This window comes from Myodes glareolus, chromosome 14, assembly GCF_982192425.1.
Source record: "Myodes glareolus chromosome 14, mMyoGla1.1, whole genome shotgun sequence".
In the NCBI taxonomy this organism is placed as follows: domain Eukaryota; kingdom Metazoa; phylum Chordata; class Mammalia; order Rodentia; family Cricetidae; genus Myodes; species Myodes glareolus.
In genome coordinates this window covers 77,113,694-77,127,011 of record NC_142039.1, presented here as the reverse complement: position 1 = coordinate 77,127,011, position 13,318 = coordinate 77,113,694, and the positions used below count along the sequence as shown (strand labels likewise).

At 49.4% G+C, this 13,318-nt stretch overlaps 1 protein-coding gene across 8 annotated transcripts in view; it reads right to left on the bottom strand.

Annotated features, from left to right (window-relative positions):
• Window positions 1-13,318, bottom strand: part of Aopep (aminopeptidase O (putative)) — a 272,203-nt gene that overhangs the window by 119,342 nt on the left and 139,543 nt on the right. For 7 of the 8 annotated variants that reach the window (XR_015734915.1, XR_015734916.1, XR_015005257.2 and 4 more), the window contains exons 6-7: window positions 4,806-4,995; window positions 793-899 (exon numbers count right to left, since the gene is read on the bottom strand). The exons of the other annotated variant lie outside the window; for it this stretch is intronic. Coding sequence is in view for 4 of the 7 variants with exons in the window: in XM_087896652.1 (XP_087752778.1) it covers window positions 793-899; window positions 4,806-4,995 (297 nt within the window). In the remaining 3 variants the exon portion in view is untranslated. The remainder of the gene's footprint in view (window positions 1-792; window positions 900-4,805; window positions 4,996-13,318) is intronic. 8 annotated transcript variants of the gene reach the window in all.

The window sequence follows — 13,318 nt, the reverse complement described above, 5'->3', positions numbered from 1 at the left end:
GAAGCAATCAACAGCAGAAGTGCCCAAGGCAGGCCTCTGCCCAGAGGGACAGCCCTCAGGGGTGCCATGTACAGTGGATTGAGAAAGGGGTAATTCCTAGATGGGCCACCCTTCCCACTGACTAGAGATTCCTAATACTTGATTCTGCTCAATAGGGGGCTGGATGGAAGCGTCTGTTGTCATAGCAACCTTGGTGCTCCTGGGGTCTGGGCAAGAGGCTTCAGATAAAGGTTTATGGTACAGGAGCTCCAAAGGAGACAGGATGGAAATGGAGAGACACAGGTTGTAATCCTACAAGTGCCATGTGCACTCTGAAAACAACACCCGGGAGCAGAGAGTGAAGAGAGCAGTGGTGGGCGGCTTCCTGCTGGGCAACAACTCAACAAAAGGCCCCATTGACACGCACATCTGTTACTACTAAATGCAAAGCAACCGATATTTTCTTACAGATTCTCTCCTCTTTGGCTTTAAAGGGTCACTGCCTGCCAAACTGCCAAACCGTAAGTGTCCTCACATCCACGGCCACCACATAAAGTGACTATTAGAATTTCAAACCAAGAATTTAGTCCCTTATGCAATTACTATTTTTTTTTTCTTGAATTGAGACACCAGGAAAATGTCAGAAGGCAAAGCAGAACCCAAACCCTGGAAGTCTTAAAAGTCCTCAATCATGTCCCTAAGAAAATGAGGAACCCAAGCCGCGTTGGATTTTAAAGGCAACAACAGATTTAGTCAGCAGCAAGGACATGCCCATAAGAGGGTGGGAGGGAGGAGGCAACACTGGGGTCTTACCTCAACACCTGCATTTCCTCTGGGGAGTTCCGCAGCTCATCCTGTAGGCGATGCCAGCGCAGGCAAGCCCTCAGCCCTTGCTGCTCCAGGGCCTCGTGAGGGGGCAGCTACATGGGACACAGACACAGAAAAACACGTGCAAAGCAGCATCACTGTTTTGGTCAGGCTTTCCTCAGCAAGGGACACAGGGCATGCCCTCCTCCCCTGGGTTCCACGGGGGGACACAGGGCATGCCTCCTTCCCGGGTTCTCCGGCAGAAGAGGGCTGGCTGAGTTTGAACTCTTGGGCCTGCAAAGCCCTTGTGCTGCTGGGTACAGCAGCCCTGTCTGTGACTGCTCCAGTCGAGGACACACACCTGCACAGGGGGCTTCCCCAGAGGCCATTTCTCCTTTGATTCCATCCAGCCTTCCTCCCCTGCCTGGTGTTTCTGCATGGGGATGGAAAAGGCCCCTCCACTTACCTCTTCTTTTTCCCAACCCTCAATTTTGTTAAGGACTGTTTATAGTGGGGCCTGCTAATGTAATCCAGATGACTCTGTTTGCACAGATCCAGAAAAAAGTCTACTGTCTGGACTCAATTTGGAGGCAGGGGAGGCCATCATACTGCCCCACAGAGGCAGGACTGGCTGCTGTCACATGGATGTGGTCACAAGGCCACATGGCTGGGATCTCCATAAAAGAAGGCAGGCAGTAAAGTACCCTGCAGGGAGGGAAACGTATGGGCTCTGCAGACATTTGGAAGTTACTGGTCTCTAACAATGCATTCACCAGTCTCTGTGTAGGCCCTGTGTTGCCATGGAAGACTGCACTCCCATAAGGAGTGGTCTGTGAGGGCACCACACAGACTTGGGGCGATGTAAAGCTCAAGCAGGACCATGGGGTTCATCAGGGGAGGCGAGGGGCCAGGGGACTCCCCAGGGTAGGTGGTGATGCCTGAGCTTTCATTTCAGGGGCAGAGACTTCAGGACGCGAGAGAGCACTACAGGTTTGGAAAGAGTGTGATGTTCTTAGAAACAGGTAAGGGGTATGGGCTGGCGGGGAGCAGACAGCCGAGGCAGGAAGGCAGGTGGTAGAGGGGACAGGGATCAACAGACTGCTCCAAGGACATGCTCACTGAACAGGGAGCTTAATGAGAATGCACTTGGAGACAAGACCTTCCAAAAGGTGATCATGGTCAAATGAGGCTTTTGGAGGGGACCCTGACCCTCCAGGGCTCTGGTCCAGACGACACTGGAGCTCTGTCTCCCTCTCAAGTACGGAAGAATGACCATGTGAGACCAGACTGAGGGAGCCAGGAGAAGAGGCCACTCCAGAAAATCAACTCTCTGGCCCCTGGATCCTGTCAGCTTCTTGAGCTGTTATTTAAGTCACCATTTCCGGAGTTGGATTATGGCTGCCCAGGCAGAGGTGCAGAGGCATGGAAGGAGTCTGGACTCATTTGGTCCTTGAAGGCTGTATGCCTGGCAGCTTCCTTCCCTGCTGTGCTTTTGGGCTCAGTGCTGCAGTGCTGTCTCCACCGGACCACTGCCACACTGCATTCTCTCTACTGTAGCTTCTGCAGTCCAGAGGGCAGGACCACTCTTGGCCCTCGTGACCCCTCTGCTGCAGGAAGACCTGAAAGGGATATTCATCAGGTTGTCCCTTGGAGGACAAAGGGTCAGAGTGATGGACCTGCTCCAGAAGCCTTCCCAAACTCTATGAGGTCTCTAAAAAAGCTGAGGGGTCTTGGCATTCTTGTATGTTCCTGCTTGTGCTGGGGAAGGCGATATGAGGTGATCCCTATGGAAGGTTGAGGGGACAGGAATGGTTCAGAGAGCCCAGCATGGTTTTCCTAAAGCCACAGCAGCAGGCACTTCCTCCATAAGGCTTTCTGGCATCACCCCACCTCTGGATGTGCACAGCACCACAGTACCTACTTGCTCTCTGCTTCAGCCTTTCTTTCTCCCCTTCCACTGAGTGCTTCCCTTAGCCTCCACCTTCTGGCCCTACAGGCTGAACGCAGAAAGGACATGGAAGGTACAGCAGAGAGATGCAGCCCCCAGCCTGCTTCTTCCACTTGGTAGGGACATGCTCACACAGAGGTGGGAGGGATCGGAACACAGGCAGGACACATGGTAAAAGAAGAGTTTCCTCTTTCAAAATGAAGTTAGAGACACTATAGGATAGTTGAAATGAACTTGGGAGTTGCCAGTCTGCACGTCTTAAGAGGGGAACAAGCCAGGAAAGAGATGAAGACAGAGCATACTAATATTCACCCCTGCAAAATGCCGACAGGTGCAGGTGGAAGAAAGCAGGCATCCTGCAGATTGCTTCCACGTGTCTAAGATGTGTTAAGATCATTTACACATCATCCCATCCACACTGTAAACTTGAGTCTTCTAGGCCCATTCCCCAAGAGGGGAACCAAGCTCCAAGGAAGGAAGCTCTAGAGCTTTCCTGTACTCAGAAAGCTAGTGAGCAAGGACTCAGGACCCATTCTCTCCCCCAATCAACTGGGTAGCTTCTCTGAAGCAGGGCATACAGGTTGGTACCTGCTAGCTCCATGTGGGAAGAGAATGCAGGACGAGTGAGATGCAGCCCCATTGTGTGGTGACATTGCTTCTGTAGTGAGTAAGAAAAGCACACAGAAGAAGCAACAGGATTTCAGAGTCCAGGTAAGCTGGGCTTGAGGGGGGTGTTGAGGTGTGGCTCAGTTTGGGTTTCAGAGATGGGAACTCAAGCTGGCCACTGAAACACAAAGAATTCACCATGCAGAATGTTTTTAACAAAATCAAACAGTATGAACAAACTTGGGAGTTTTAGAAAATGCCAAGAAAGCAAAGGTGGGTACCATGTAGAAAAGAGTGACCCTGGGGTTAGGGAGTAGAGAGAACGTAGGAAACAGTTCTGCAGTCTCATGCCCAGGAGACCTGGTGGTCAACATTCAGGTGAAGGCAATGGGATGCTGCTTGATCAGTGTTTTTCACCTGTGGGCTAAGCAGAGGCATGACTACCGAGCTACATTCTCAGCTCGTGAACCTATACACTCAGCCTAGAGCCTACAGGAAAAGCAGAGGCATGGCCAATGAACTACATTCTCAGCCTCTGATAGTTTTTTTTTGACAGGGTCCTCAAGCTGTGGCCAGTCTGCAGCTCGCTGCATTGCCCAGGGTGGCGAGAGCTCTTGCCCCAGCCCCCACCTGCTGGGAATACAAGTGTGGGCCACCACACTGGCTTACATCACGTAAGAATGCAGAAGTACTGAGTTCCCAAAACACTAGTCCCAGCCACGATGACAGCTGACTGCAGCAGAGTCGTGGATGCCAGTGGCTCACATTACCTAATCCACAGCACCACATGCCTTCTCCTTCAACCAGAGATCTCCACTCTTTTTTAGGGAAGGAGGTTGAGGCAGAGTCTTGTTATCTAGAACTGTATAACTATATAAACTGGAATTTATATAGACAGCACTGGCCTCAAACTCCTGCCCATCTTCCTCCCTCGGCCTCACAAGTGCTGGGATTCCAGGTATGAGTCACACCCCCAGTGCTGGTTAATATTTAAGTCTGATTATTTAAAAAGCCCGCAGCAAGGGAGGGGAACTCACACAAATTCAAGCTGAGTCTGGTCTACACAGTAAGCTCCAGGCTAACTAGAGCTACAGAAAGACCCCGTCTTGAGACAAAACATCCACAGTTAAAGTTCCCATGACCATAACACATGGCTATTATGCAATGCAGGAATCTGACCTTTCCTTCATCCCTCTGCTCAGATGTGTACTGAACGGGGCTTCTCTAACTCCCTGGCCAAACAGTCTCCGTCACCCTATGTGTGGTTCTCGGTGTACTTGTCACATTGCTGTTTCTTTTGTTCTTCTGCTCCCTCCGTGTCTAGGCTGTGCAGCTGGAGAGAGCAGTCTTCTCACAGTCATTGTCCAGCAAACATAGTGCCTAACGCACACAGCGTGTGACTACGGAGGGAAGGAGTGACCAAAGGCAGAACTTGATTCAGGGTCGGAAAATCCTCTGGACCCACCTGCTGTGCTTCGGCCCAAAATACATCTTCCAGGTGAGTGGCAAACCCTTCGCTGAGCCACTCCTCTGTCCAGTCTCGGGCCCCGATGGCTAGGCCAAACCAGGCATGAGCAATTTCATGGCAGAGACGGGTCCCACAGAGATGGCTCACGCCTGTTAAGGTGCTCTGAGAGAGGAAGATGATGTGTGGGCTGCAGATAATGGGAGAGAAAAAACGGGGAATCCTGTTAGCACCTGTCCTCGTAGCTGCTCAGCGGGGCAGCTTTCGTAGCCCACAGAGTCTGTTATTACAGCGTGCATGCCAGATCATGATGGACAGATGCAGCTTCGATGCTTTCAGACCTAACTCGAGTGGCGGTTTATGTTACTGGCAGCTGTTCAAGCTGCTGAGTTTCTGCCAGCGCTTGTCCTCGTCATCAGGCTGCTATTACCTGTAATGAGGAACCTGCGCTAAGTTTTATACCGAGAAAACCACAAGGCGATGGAAACGTTTACTCTGAAATCTGGACTGTAAAAGAAGAGCAGGTGTGAGAATGCGCAGTGTGTGCTGTCAGGAGCGTGATCAAAGACGACTGTCCAGCCAGAACCCCACAGCTCACAGGCACATCAGGAAGTCATGCGGAAGGAAGGCCGGGAGAAGCCAGAAAGAATAGAATCCCCAAATCTTCCATTTCACACTGGAGCTGACTGTGGAGTTAAGAACCAAACAGGTGCCCTGGGTGGGGAGACTCCTGAGTAGAAAGAGCCCTATGCCTACAAAACAAAGACTCTCCATGTGAGCTGCAACCCTTACAGACTCAGGTGACAAGAGAATCCAGAGAGGGGAGGAGGGGCACTAACCCTCCAAGGGGTGCAAATGGCTCCAGGGCTGGCACCAGATGGGGAGTCATCTAATCTCATTTTCCATAGCTTCTTCTGTAACTCCAAATACCACGATTAAAACTGCATGGATGAAGAGGGAGAAAGCAGGTGTCACGAAGGAGGGAGAAACAGAATCCATGCTTTGCTTCCACCTTCTGCACTTAGAACTCATTTATGTTCTTCCTGATGAAGAATTTGTTCTTTAAAAACAAATTCATGAATTAAAACAAGCAAGTTGTGAGAACTTTCAAAGTAAGGAGCTATACACACCAGTTCCTTCCTCCAAACGCCGTTTGTTTGCCATCATGTCAGCTCTGCACAAGCCAAGACGGTGGCGTGCAGATTCTGGTCCACCCCCGCAGCCACCATTAGAGAAAAACCCCACCTATACTTCCCTTGCACAATATCACCCATTCAGCTCGGAGAACTAAATTGTAATCGCGGGAGTCAGGACTGCCAAAATAGACAGCTTTCATGTGAAGTAATAACAGGGTAGGCACGCAAATGAAAAAGCATCTGCCAGGCTTTCCGGAAAGCCCACAGAAACCCCACATATTAAAAGCAGAGTTGAGGCACTGAGGACAAAGGGGTGCGGTGCAACAGGCACCAAGAGTCAAGCAGATTACTAGCTCAGACAAAAATGTAAGAAGGAAGGCAGGGAGGGAACCTCCAGACACAGGAGCCAGCCTCCCCTTTACCTTACCAAGAAAGAAAAATGGCACAACCTGGCATTCTCAAATGAATGACCCCTAGCTGAGCCAAGTGTGATGCTACAGGAAAAGCCACAGAAATGCAAGAGTAAATAACATTCCAGACATACTGCTGGCAGCAGTGCACCCTTTAGCTAAAACAAAACAGAGCAACTTCAGACTGTGTGAGCAGGCTCAAAGATGAGCCTGCCTGGAAAGCATCCAGTAGCCAGAGTGACAGCCATGGCCATGCGGCAGATTCTAGGCAGCTGACCCTGGCTCAAGGAGGACGAGAGGACCAGTAGGAGGGTTGCCTTGCCTGGGTGCTCGGCGTTGTACCTCTGCAGACCCAGTCAAGGTCCATTTGAATGGCTAGTCCAGAAGGCAGGAGAGACTGATCCTCCTACGGCGGGCGAGGGAGCTTCATCTTCCAACCTCAGTTTTTCCCCTTTGAACAATCATCTCCACCAGACTTCCCTCCCCACCCTTCTGAACTTGGGGAGCACCTCCAAGGCCCGTGTGCCTCTGGAATGGGCTTAGGGGCAGTTCTAGAGGAATCCAAAGTAAGTTCCCATTTCCTATCCCCCAACCCTTTCTTCCCAGCCAAAAGTAAACAATTTCCTACTATTCTCAGGAAAAAGAAAGTGTAACATCCTCTGACAGACTGGAGGAATCAGAAGGAAGGGTGTCTAACATGCTACAATGACTGTTATCACCAGAGGCCTCTCCCTGGAAAAAATATCCACATGGGTTCCTGACTCTCAAACTTGCAGGGGTTACCTGTACCCTGCGCAAGTTTCACCTATGAGGCCAGTGGTTCTCAGCCTTCCTCATGTTGCGGCCCTTTAAAACACTTCCTCATTTTGTGGTGACTCCAAACCATAAAACTACTTTTGTAGCTGCTTCATAACTAATCTGCTACCGTTATGAATCATGATATAAATATCTATGTTTTCTGATGGTCTTATGTGACCCCTGTGAAAAGGTCATTCAACACCTAACAGGTACCCGACCCACAGGTTGAGAACTGACAGACCAGGCTCTCTTCCTCACTAGAAAGAGAGTCTTTTTCTTAACACTAAATTAAAAACGCAGGGTAGGGCTGGAGAACCTTTCTTGAGGGTGTTAAAACAAACTTGCACATACAGGATAGCCAGAACATTCCTTCCGAGAAAAGCTCCTTCCTTCTTCCTGACAGTAAAAGTCAGAATTTCTCAGGGTAAGTAGACGGTTTAGACCTCCGCTTTCTGCAGTAGCTAGTAAAGGGAACAACACACCTCAGCTCCCTTTGGGGATCAACATCAGTGTTCCCTTATTAGCAGGCTTGTCAGCACAGATGGTACCCCACAACAGAGGGGCTTTCAGAATATCTAGGCTACCAAAGTGTGCAAGGCCCACTCCCACGTGCACAGAGTGCACGAATTCTTAGCTCCTCAGCTGACTCAGGCTTCACAAAGCCCCTGGAAAACAGGGCTGCTTTCTTAGGCCCTGGAAGAGAGGTTAACAGTCTCTACAAATGTCAGATTCCTGATTTACTATCAGGATACAGGGAGGACAATCACATTGCTAACATCTTCACACTAAAAACAAAGTTGTTTTTTTTTTGTTTTTTGTTTTTTTTAAACCATAAGTCACTGAATTTATTGTTTTCCCAAATTAGAGTTAGGCTGGATTGACATTTTAAATCTCAAAGTAACTCCCCTCTTGAATTCTCTCTCAGCTGCACATGGGTCTGTGGAGGTGGGGTGGGGGTGGTACAGGCAGGTCTGGGATGCTCAAAGCCTCAGCAGATCTGTCTGTCAGCCTTCCCAGGAGACCACCAGCATGGTAGAGGTCACTCCTCCACAAAGTCCAAGTGCTCTAGATGCTGATGCCTGTATCACACACTAAACATAAAGTCTCTTAGATTGTCTCTTCATATGACCTACCCAGCCAGATTAGAATGTTGTGTCCATGGGGCTGAAGAGACGCTCAGCGGTTAAGAGCACCGGCTGCAGAGACCCAGGTTCAGTTCCCAGCAACCACACGGCAATTTACACCTGTCTGGAACTTCAATTCCAGGGCCTCTGACAACCTCATACAGACATACATGCAGGCAAAGTACCAATGAACATAAAAATTAAAAATTAAAAAAAAATGTTGTGTCTATTAATTTAAACTCTGCTTCCAGCAGAGAAGGAAGGAGAGCCTTTGAGAATCCCGGGAGCTGCGCCTTTCCTGCAGGAGGAATTCAATTTGGAGAGGAAATGGAGGATTTCATCAGATCTTAAGTAGGAGCTGGTGTTTGATTTATTTCTGCTTTTTTCCAGGGAGGCCTGACCAGCAGGCCCATCTTGCTGCTTAGGGAGAGAGAGAAAGCACTTAGCAGCTCAGGCCAGAAGCTGCAAGCCTCAGTAGCAGGTCTCAGCAGGCTGGGTGAGCAGAAAGAAGGGGATGGGAGCTGCCACCTTGGCCCCAGGCTACAGCAGATCCCGAGTCCTCAGGGGGGTGTAGGGTGGGAAGAGGGAGGGAGAAGTGGACAAATGCACGTCTGCAGAGTCATATAGACATATTTACCAAGCTGGAACTTCTTGTAGACTTTAACATTTTTCTAAATTTCAACAACAAATGAAACCCACCATCCATATGTCTGAGAGGAAGAGAGAACCTGGAAGAAGGCAAGGAGTTCTCCTCTTGCCAGGGTCCACTTGGATAGTTCCAAAGATCTTAGAGTCAATCGCATAAAAGCAGTATCCACTTGTGTGGTTTAATAGCCTGCTGACATGGTTTAGACAACTGAAATATACAGGCATAGAGGGCTGGAGGTAATTCCAAGAGGAGTCAGCCCTAGCCTCTCAGGCTCACACCTGCTTCCTCTTTCCTCCACAAGATGCAAGTGCCAAGCAATGCCTGCTGACTCCAGCCAGTGCATTGACCACGGGCTCCTGCCCCTGGAGTCAAACCCTTCAGTTCCTCTTTGTTGACTTGGGCGAATGCAAGGCCACAACCGATGGCCTAGAAGGGCTGGCAGAAGTTTCTCCCCTCTACCTCTGCGAAGTCAACAGTGAATGGCCACATTTCATCTTCCTTGCCTCTAGACACCCGGGAGTGGATGAGCCTAAAAAGCGGTCTGTGCAGAAGAGGATCAGTTCTTAGATTAAGAGACTGGCATGACATCAAGAGGACACAGCTAGGGGGAAAGCCGCTACATCTAACCAGTGTTTCAGGGGACCTAAGTTGGTGCCCCAAGCCCCCAGCTTGCACGTGTGTGTTTGCATGCCATGGTACATGTGTGGAGGTCAGAGGACAATTAACCAGCTTACAATGTCAGGCCTCTCTTTCCACCATGTGGGGATAGGAGATTAAATTCAGGTTGGTAGTTCTGGCAGCAAGTGCCTTCACCTACACCAGTAAAATTTTCTTTGAATAAGTAACAATATCTAATCATTCATTTATCTAGATGAGTGTTGGCTCAAACTGCCAATGTGACGAAGTTGGAGTAATTAGGGCCCACCCCAGGGCTGCAAGCTTTACATTTTATCAACATTTTGTGTGTGTGTGTGTGTGTGCGCGCACAAGCGCTCGCGTGCATGTAAGTGTGTATGTGCATTTAAGTCGGAGATAAACACTGGGTGTTTCTCAGGAGCTGTCTATCTTGTTTTCAAACACCGTCTCTCGCTAGCCTGAGGCTCATTAACTCTTTCTCCAGGCTCCAGGGATCCACCAGTCTCTGCCTCCCTAGCACTGAGATTACCCACATGGCTCCCCTGCTGCGCTTTCATGTGGTGATCAAACCAAACAGCTGTCTCCTCAACCCAGAATCCTTTCTGAGGATACACACTGCTGGCATGTCCGCTTCACAGAGTACTGCCTCGCTTGCTCTAGCCCTACCTTAGGAAAGATGTGCACTCTACAGATGGTGAGGGAGAGGCACACAGAGCTCCTCGACTCAGCTCCACTCAGGTCCACTCGACCCAGACTCCTTGGGCTGAGCCACGGCTGCTGCACTCCTTTTCTTTACAGCTCAAGCCCCTGGTGTGATGACCTCAGATTTCTCAGGGTTCTGTCAGCAGAGTCATGGAAATGAAGCCATCATTCAGGTCTTAGGATCCCTGCTCCCTGTGGCTACATCACAGCCAAAACTGGCCTGATAAAATAAACCTTCAGATCAGTAATATTTTACCTCTTCTCAGTAAGGAGGAAAGAAAGAGAGCGGAGTGGAGGGACGGACACTTCTCCACAGCTGACGCGCTGTTTCCTTTAAGGGGCTCCTTAGAGAAACAGGTAAGGTCAGTCTCTGGTATGCGGCTCCAAAGGTCCCAGAAGGGTCACACACCTATTGTACTAGAGGCTAATAGTCTTGGGGGTGGGGGGGGGGGGAAACAATCATAAACTAAATGTGCTAGAGAAGCCAGTATAGCAAAATGAGGGTACTGGGGAAACGGAGGACCAGGAATGAGGAAATGGAGGAGCAAGAAACAAATTGGGGGCAGTAAGTAGAGGGATGAGGAAGCAGATAATGAGAATAAGAAATTACACAGGATGTGGAGGAGGAGATGAGCGTGGCAGGTGGTAGGAGCAGACAAGGGCCGGTCTACTACGATGGAGAAGGGAAAAGCAGACAGGAGGAGACTGCCCTGAAACACAACGAGCCAGGCAGGCATGGTGGCTGTGATGGTGGCGGTCAGCGTATCCTACTTAGCGCCTCTGCTGGGATAACACACTGGTCAAAGCTGACTCGCTAAGGGAAGTTTATTTCAGCTTATCCTTCTACGTCACGGTCTATCATGAAGACACTGAGACAGGAACCTGGAGGTGGGAACTGAAGCAGAGACACAGAAGTGTTGTTTACACTGGCTCGCCTTGCCTTTCCTACACAGCCCAGTCCTATCCTCCTGCCCAGGGATGTCCCTGCTCAGGGTGGACTGGTCCTCCTAGATCAATTAACAATCGATAAAATGCCTGACAGACAAGCCCAAAGGCCAATCTGAGGGAGGCAGTTCCTTAGTTGACAGTCCCTCTTCCTGGGTGTGTCTCAGCTTGTGTGAAGTTGACAAAAACTAACCAGCACACAACTTGATGGTTCTGTTCTTCTAGAGAATTCTGATTAACTAAGACAGGGGCACACACCTCAAATCCCAGATGCTGTGGGAGAGGACCATCTCAAGGTTCAAGGTCATCCTGGGCTACATATATTCTAATATTGAGACCCTGTCTAAAAAAGTAAAAACAACAAAACGAACCCCAATCAAACCAAAGGAGGGGGGGAAACAACATTAGGCTAAGGTATCAGAACTCCAAGCTCACAATCTTAGGTTTGACATGTAGCTTATCTTGGGAAGTCACTTGGCCCTGAAAGGCCCACACCTTGGTCCCATCAGGGGTTGTGCGGTGCTTATGGAAGATGGGGACAGGCTATAAAGCAGAGCACAGCTGACAGGAGAAGAGGATTATGGGAAGGGACAGGACCTTGGAGGTGAGTTGAGCCAGTGCTGCCAGTTTCACAGTTTGGCTGAGGACTGCTAAGAATCAGTGGCTGCCAACACCAGTGGAAAGACCATCTGACTGGAAAGCAGTGGCCACCTTAACCGTAGCTACCAGTGCTGCAAGGATTGGTGGAATGCAGACACTTCATTTCTGTCCCACCAAGCTAATATACATGGAGAAACCATGGCCTAGGCTTACCTCTCAAGCTAACTACCCAAGTACAGTTAAGGCTCAGCTATGGGCGGCTGGCTACACCTTACTGACACTGCCTGCCCTTGAGAAGTGGACAATGAACATCTTTGCTCTTCTAAACTCAACAAAACTGAACGTGATAATTTTGTGTTTTAAAGAATCAAGAAAAATTCAAATTCAAGATCTGACTTTCCCAACTTCTTTTCCTACTCTGCATATGACAGGACATCATAAACTAACTGCCTTAGGGGTGTTTCTTTTTCTTTTTTTCTTCTTTCCACTCTGTTTCTGGAATTTCAGAGACACACCCAGCACACCATATAAACAAACATTGACTGTATGGTGATGTATGTCTTGAACTGTCTTTAATCACACTGGTGTTGAGTGAGGGCTGTATGCTTTCTGCAGGGTCCAATCAGCACCCGCTGCAGCACACACGTGACAAAGCATGATTCTCTCTACTCCCTCACCTCTCAACCAGAGCAAGGATGTTTGTTCCCACAGAGCTGATCAGATTAAGCCTCTGCCACGACACAGGACATGCCTTAATTTAATATGATGATGCATTTTGCTTTGTCCCAAAATGGCAACACAATGGTAGACCCAGAGCTGTAATACGAAATATACTATAGTCTAGAGTCTGTCCTTTGTGGTTCTGTGGAAGCCTGAAAGCGGCCTCACAAAGAGACAAGTCTGGACAGACGGCCTCCAACCACCTTCAACAACAACAGTTTGATTATGGTTTCTTTGAAATTCACTCACTGGATCCATGACTCAGGCAGGCCTTCCTGTGATCCTCATCTAGGAATGATGGGGATTTCCCCCAAGGTTGTAGATGCAGCAGACTCTGAGAATCTGAGGACCCCAGACTCACGGTGAATGCACCTAAGTGCCCTGTGGGCTGACACAGGCATGTATGAAGCAGAAAGGTCAGTCTGCATAGCAAGAGGCCTGCACACTGAACTGATAGAGAGTCCTGGCGTGAGACGCTGGGGTGAAAAGGAAGTTCAAGTTTCCCTTTGCCAGAGTCACACTGTCAGGAAGCAGGAAGCTCCTGGGGAGGGGGAGGTATGACAGCCAGCTCTGTAATTTGACAGAAAAGAAACCAAGGAAGATGCTCTAAATTCCCTTGACAGTTGAGATTGGCGGCAGTGTTGGTGGTGGTGGAGGTGGTGATGGTCACTGATGGAAGGGGATGCTTTCACAAGAATGTCCCACCCGATTTACACATTGCACAGTGCACACTTAGAGATCCCTCATGTTCCCTGCTTGATACACATACTTTTAATGTATCAGTTAAAAATGA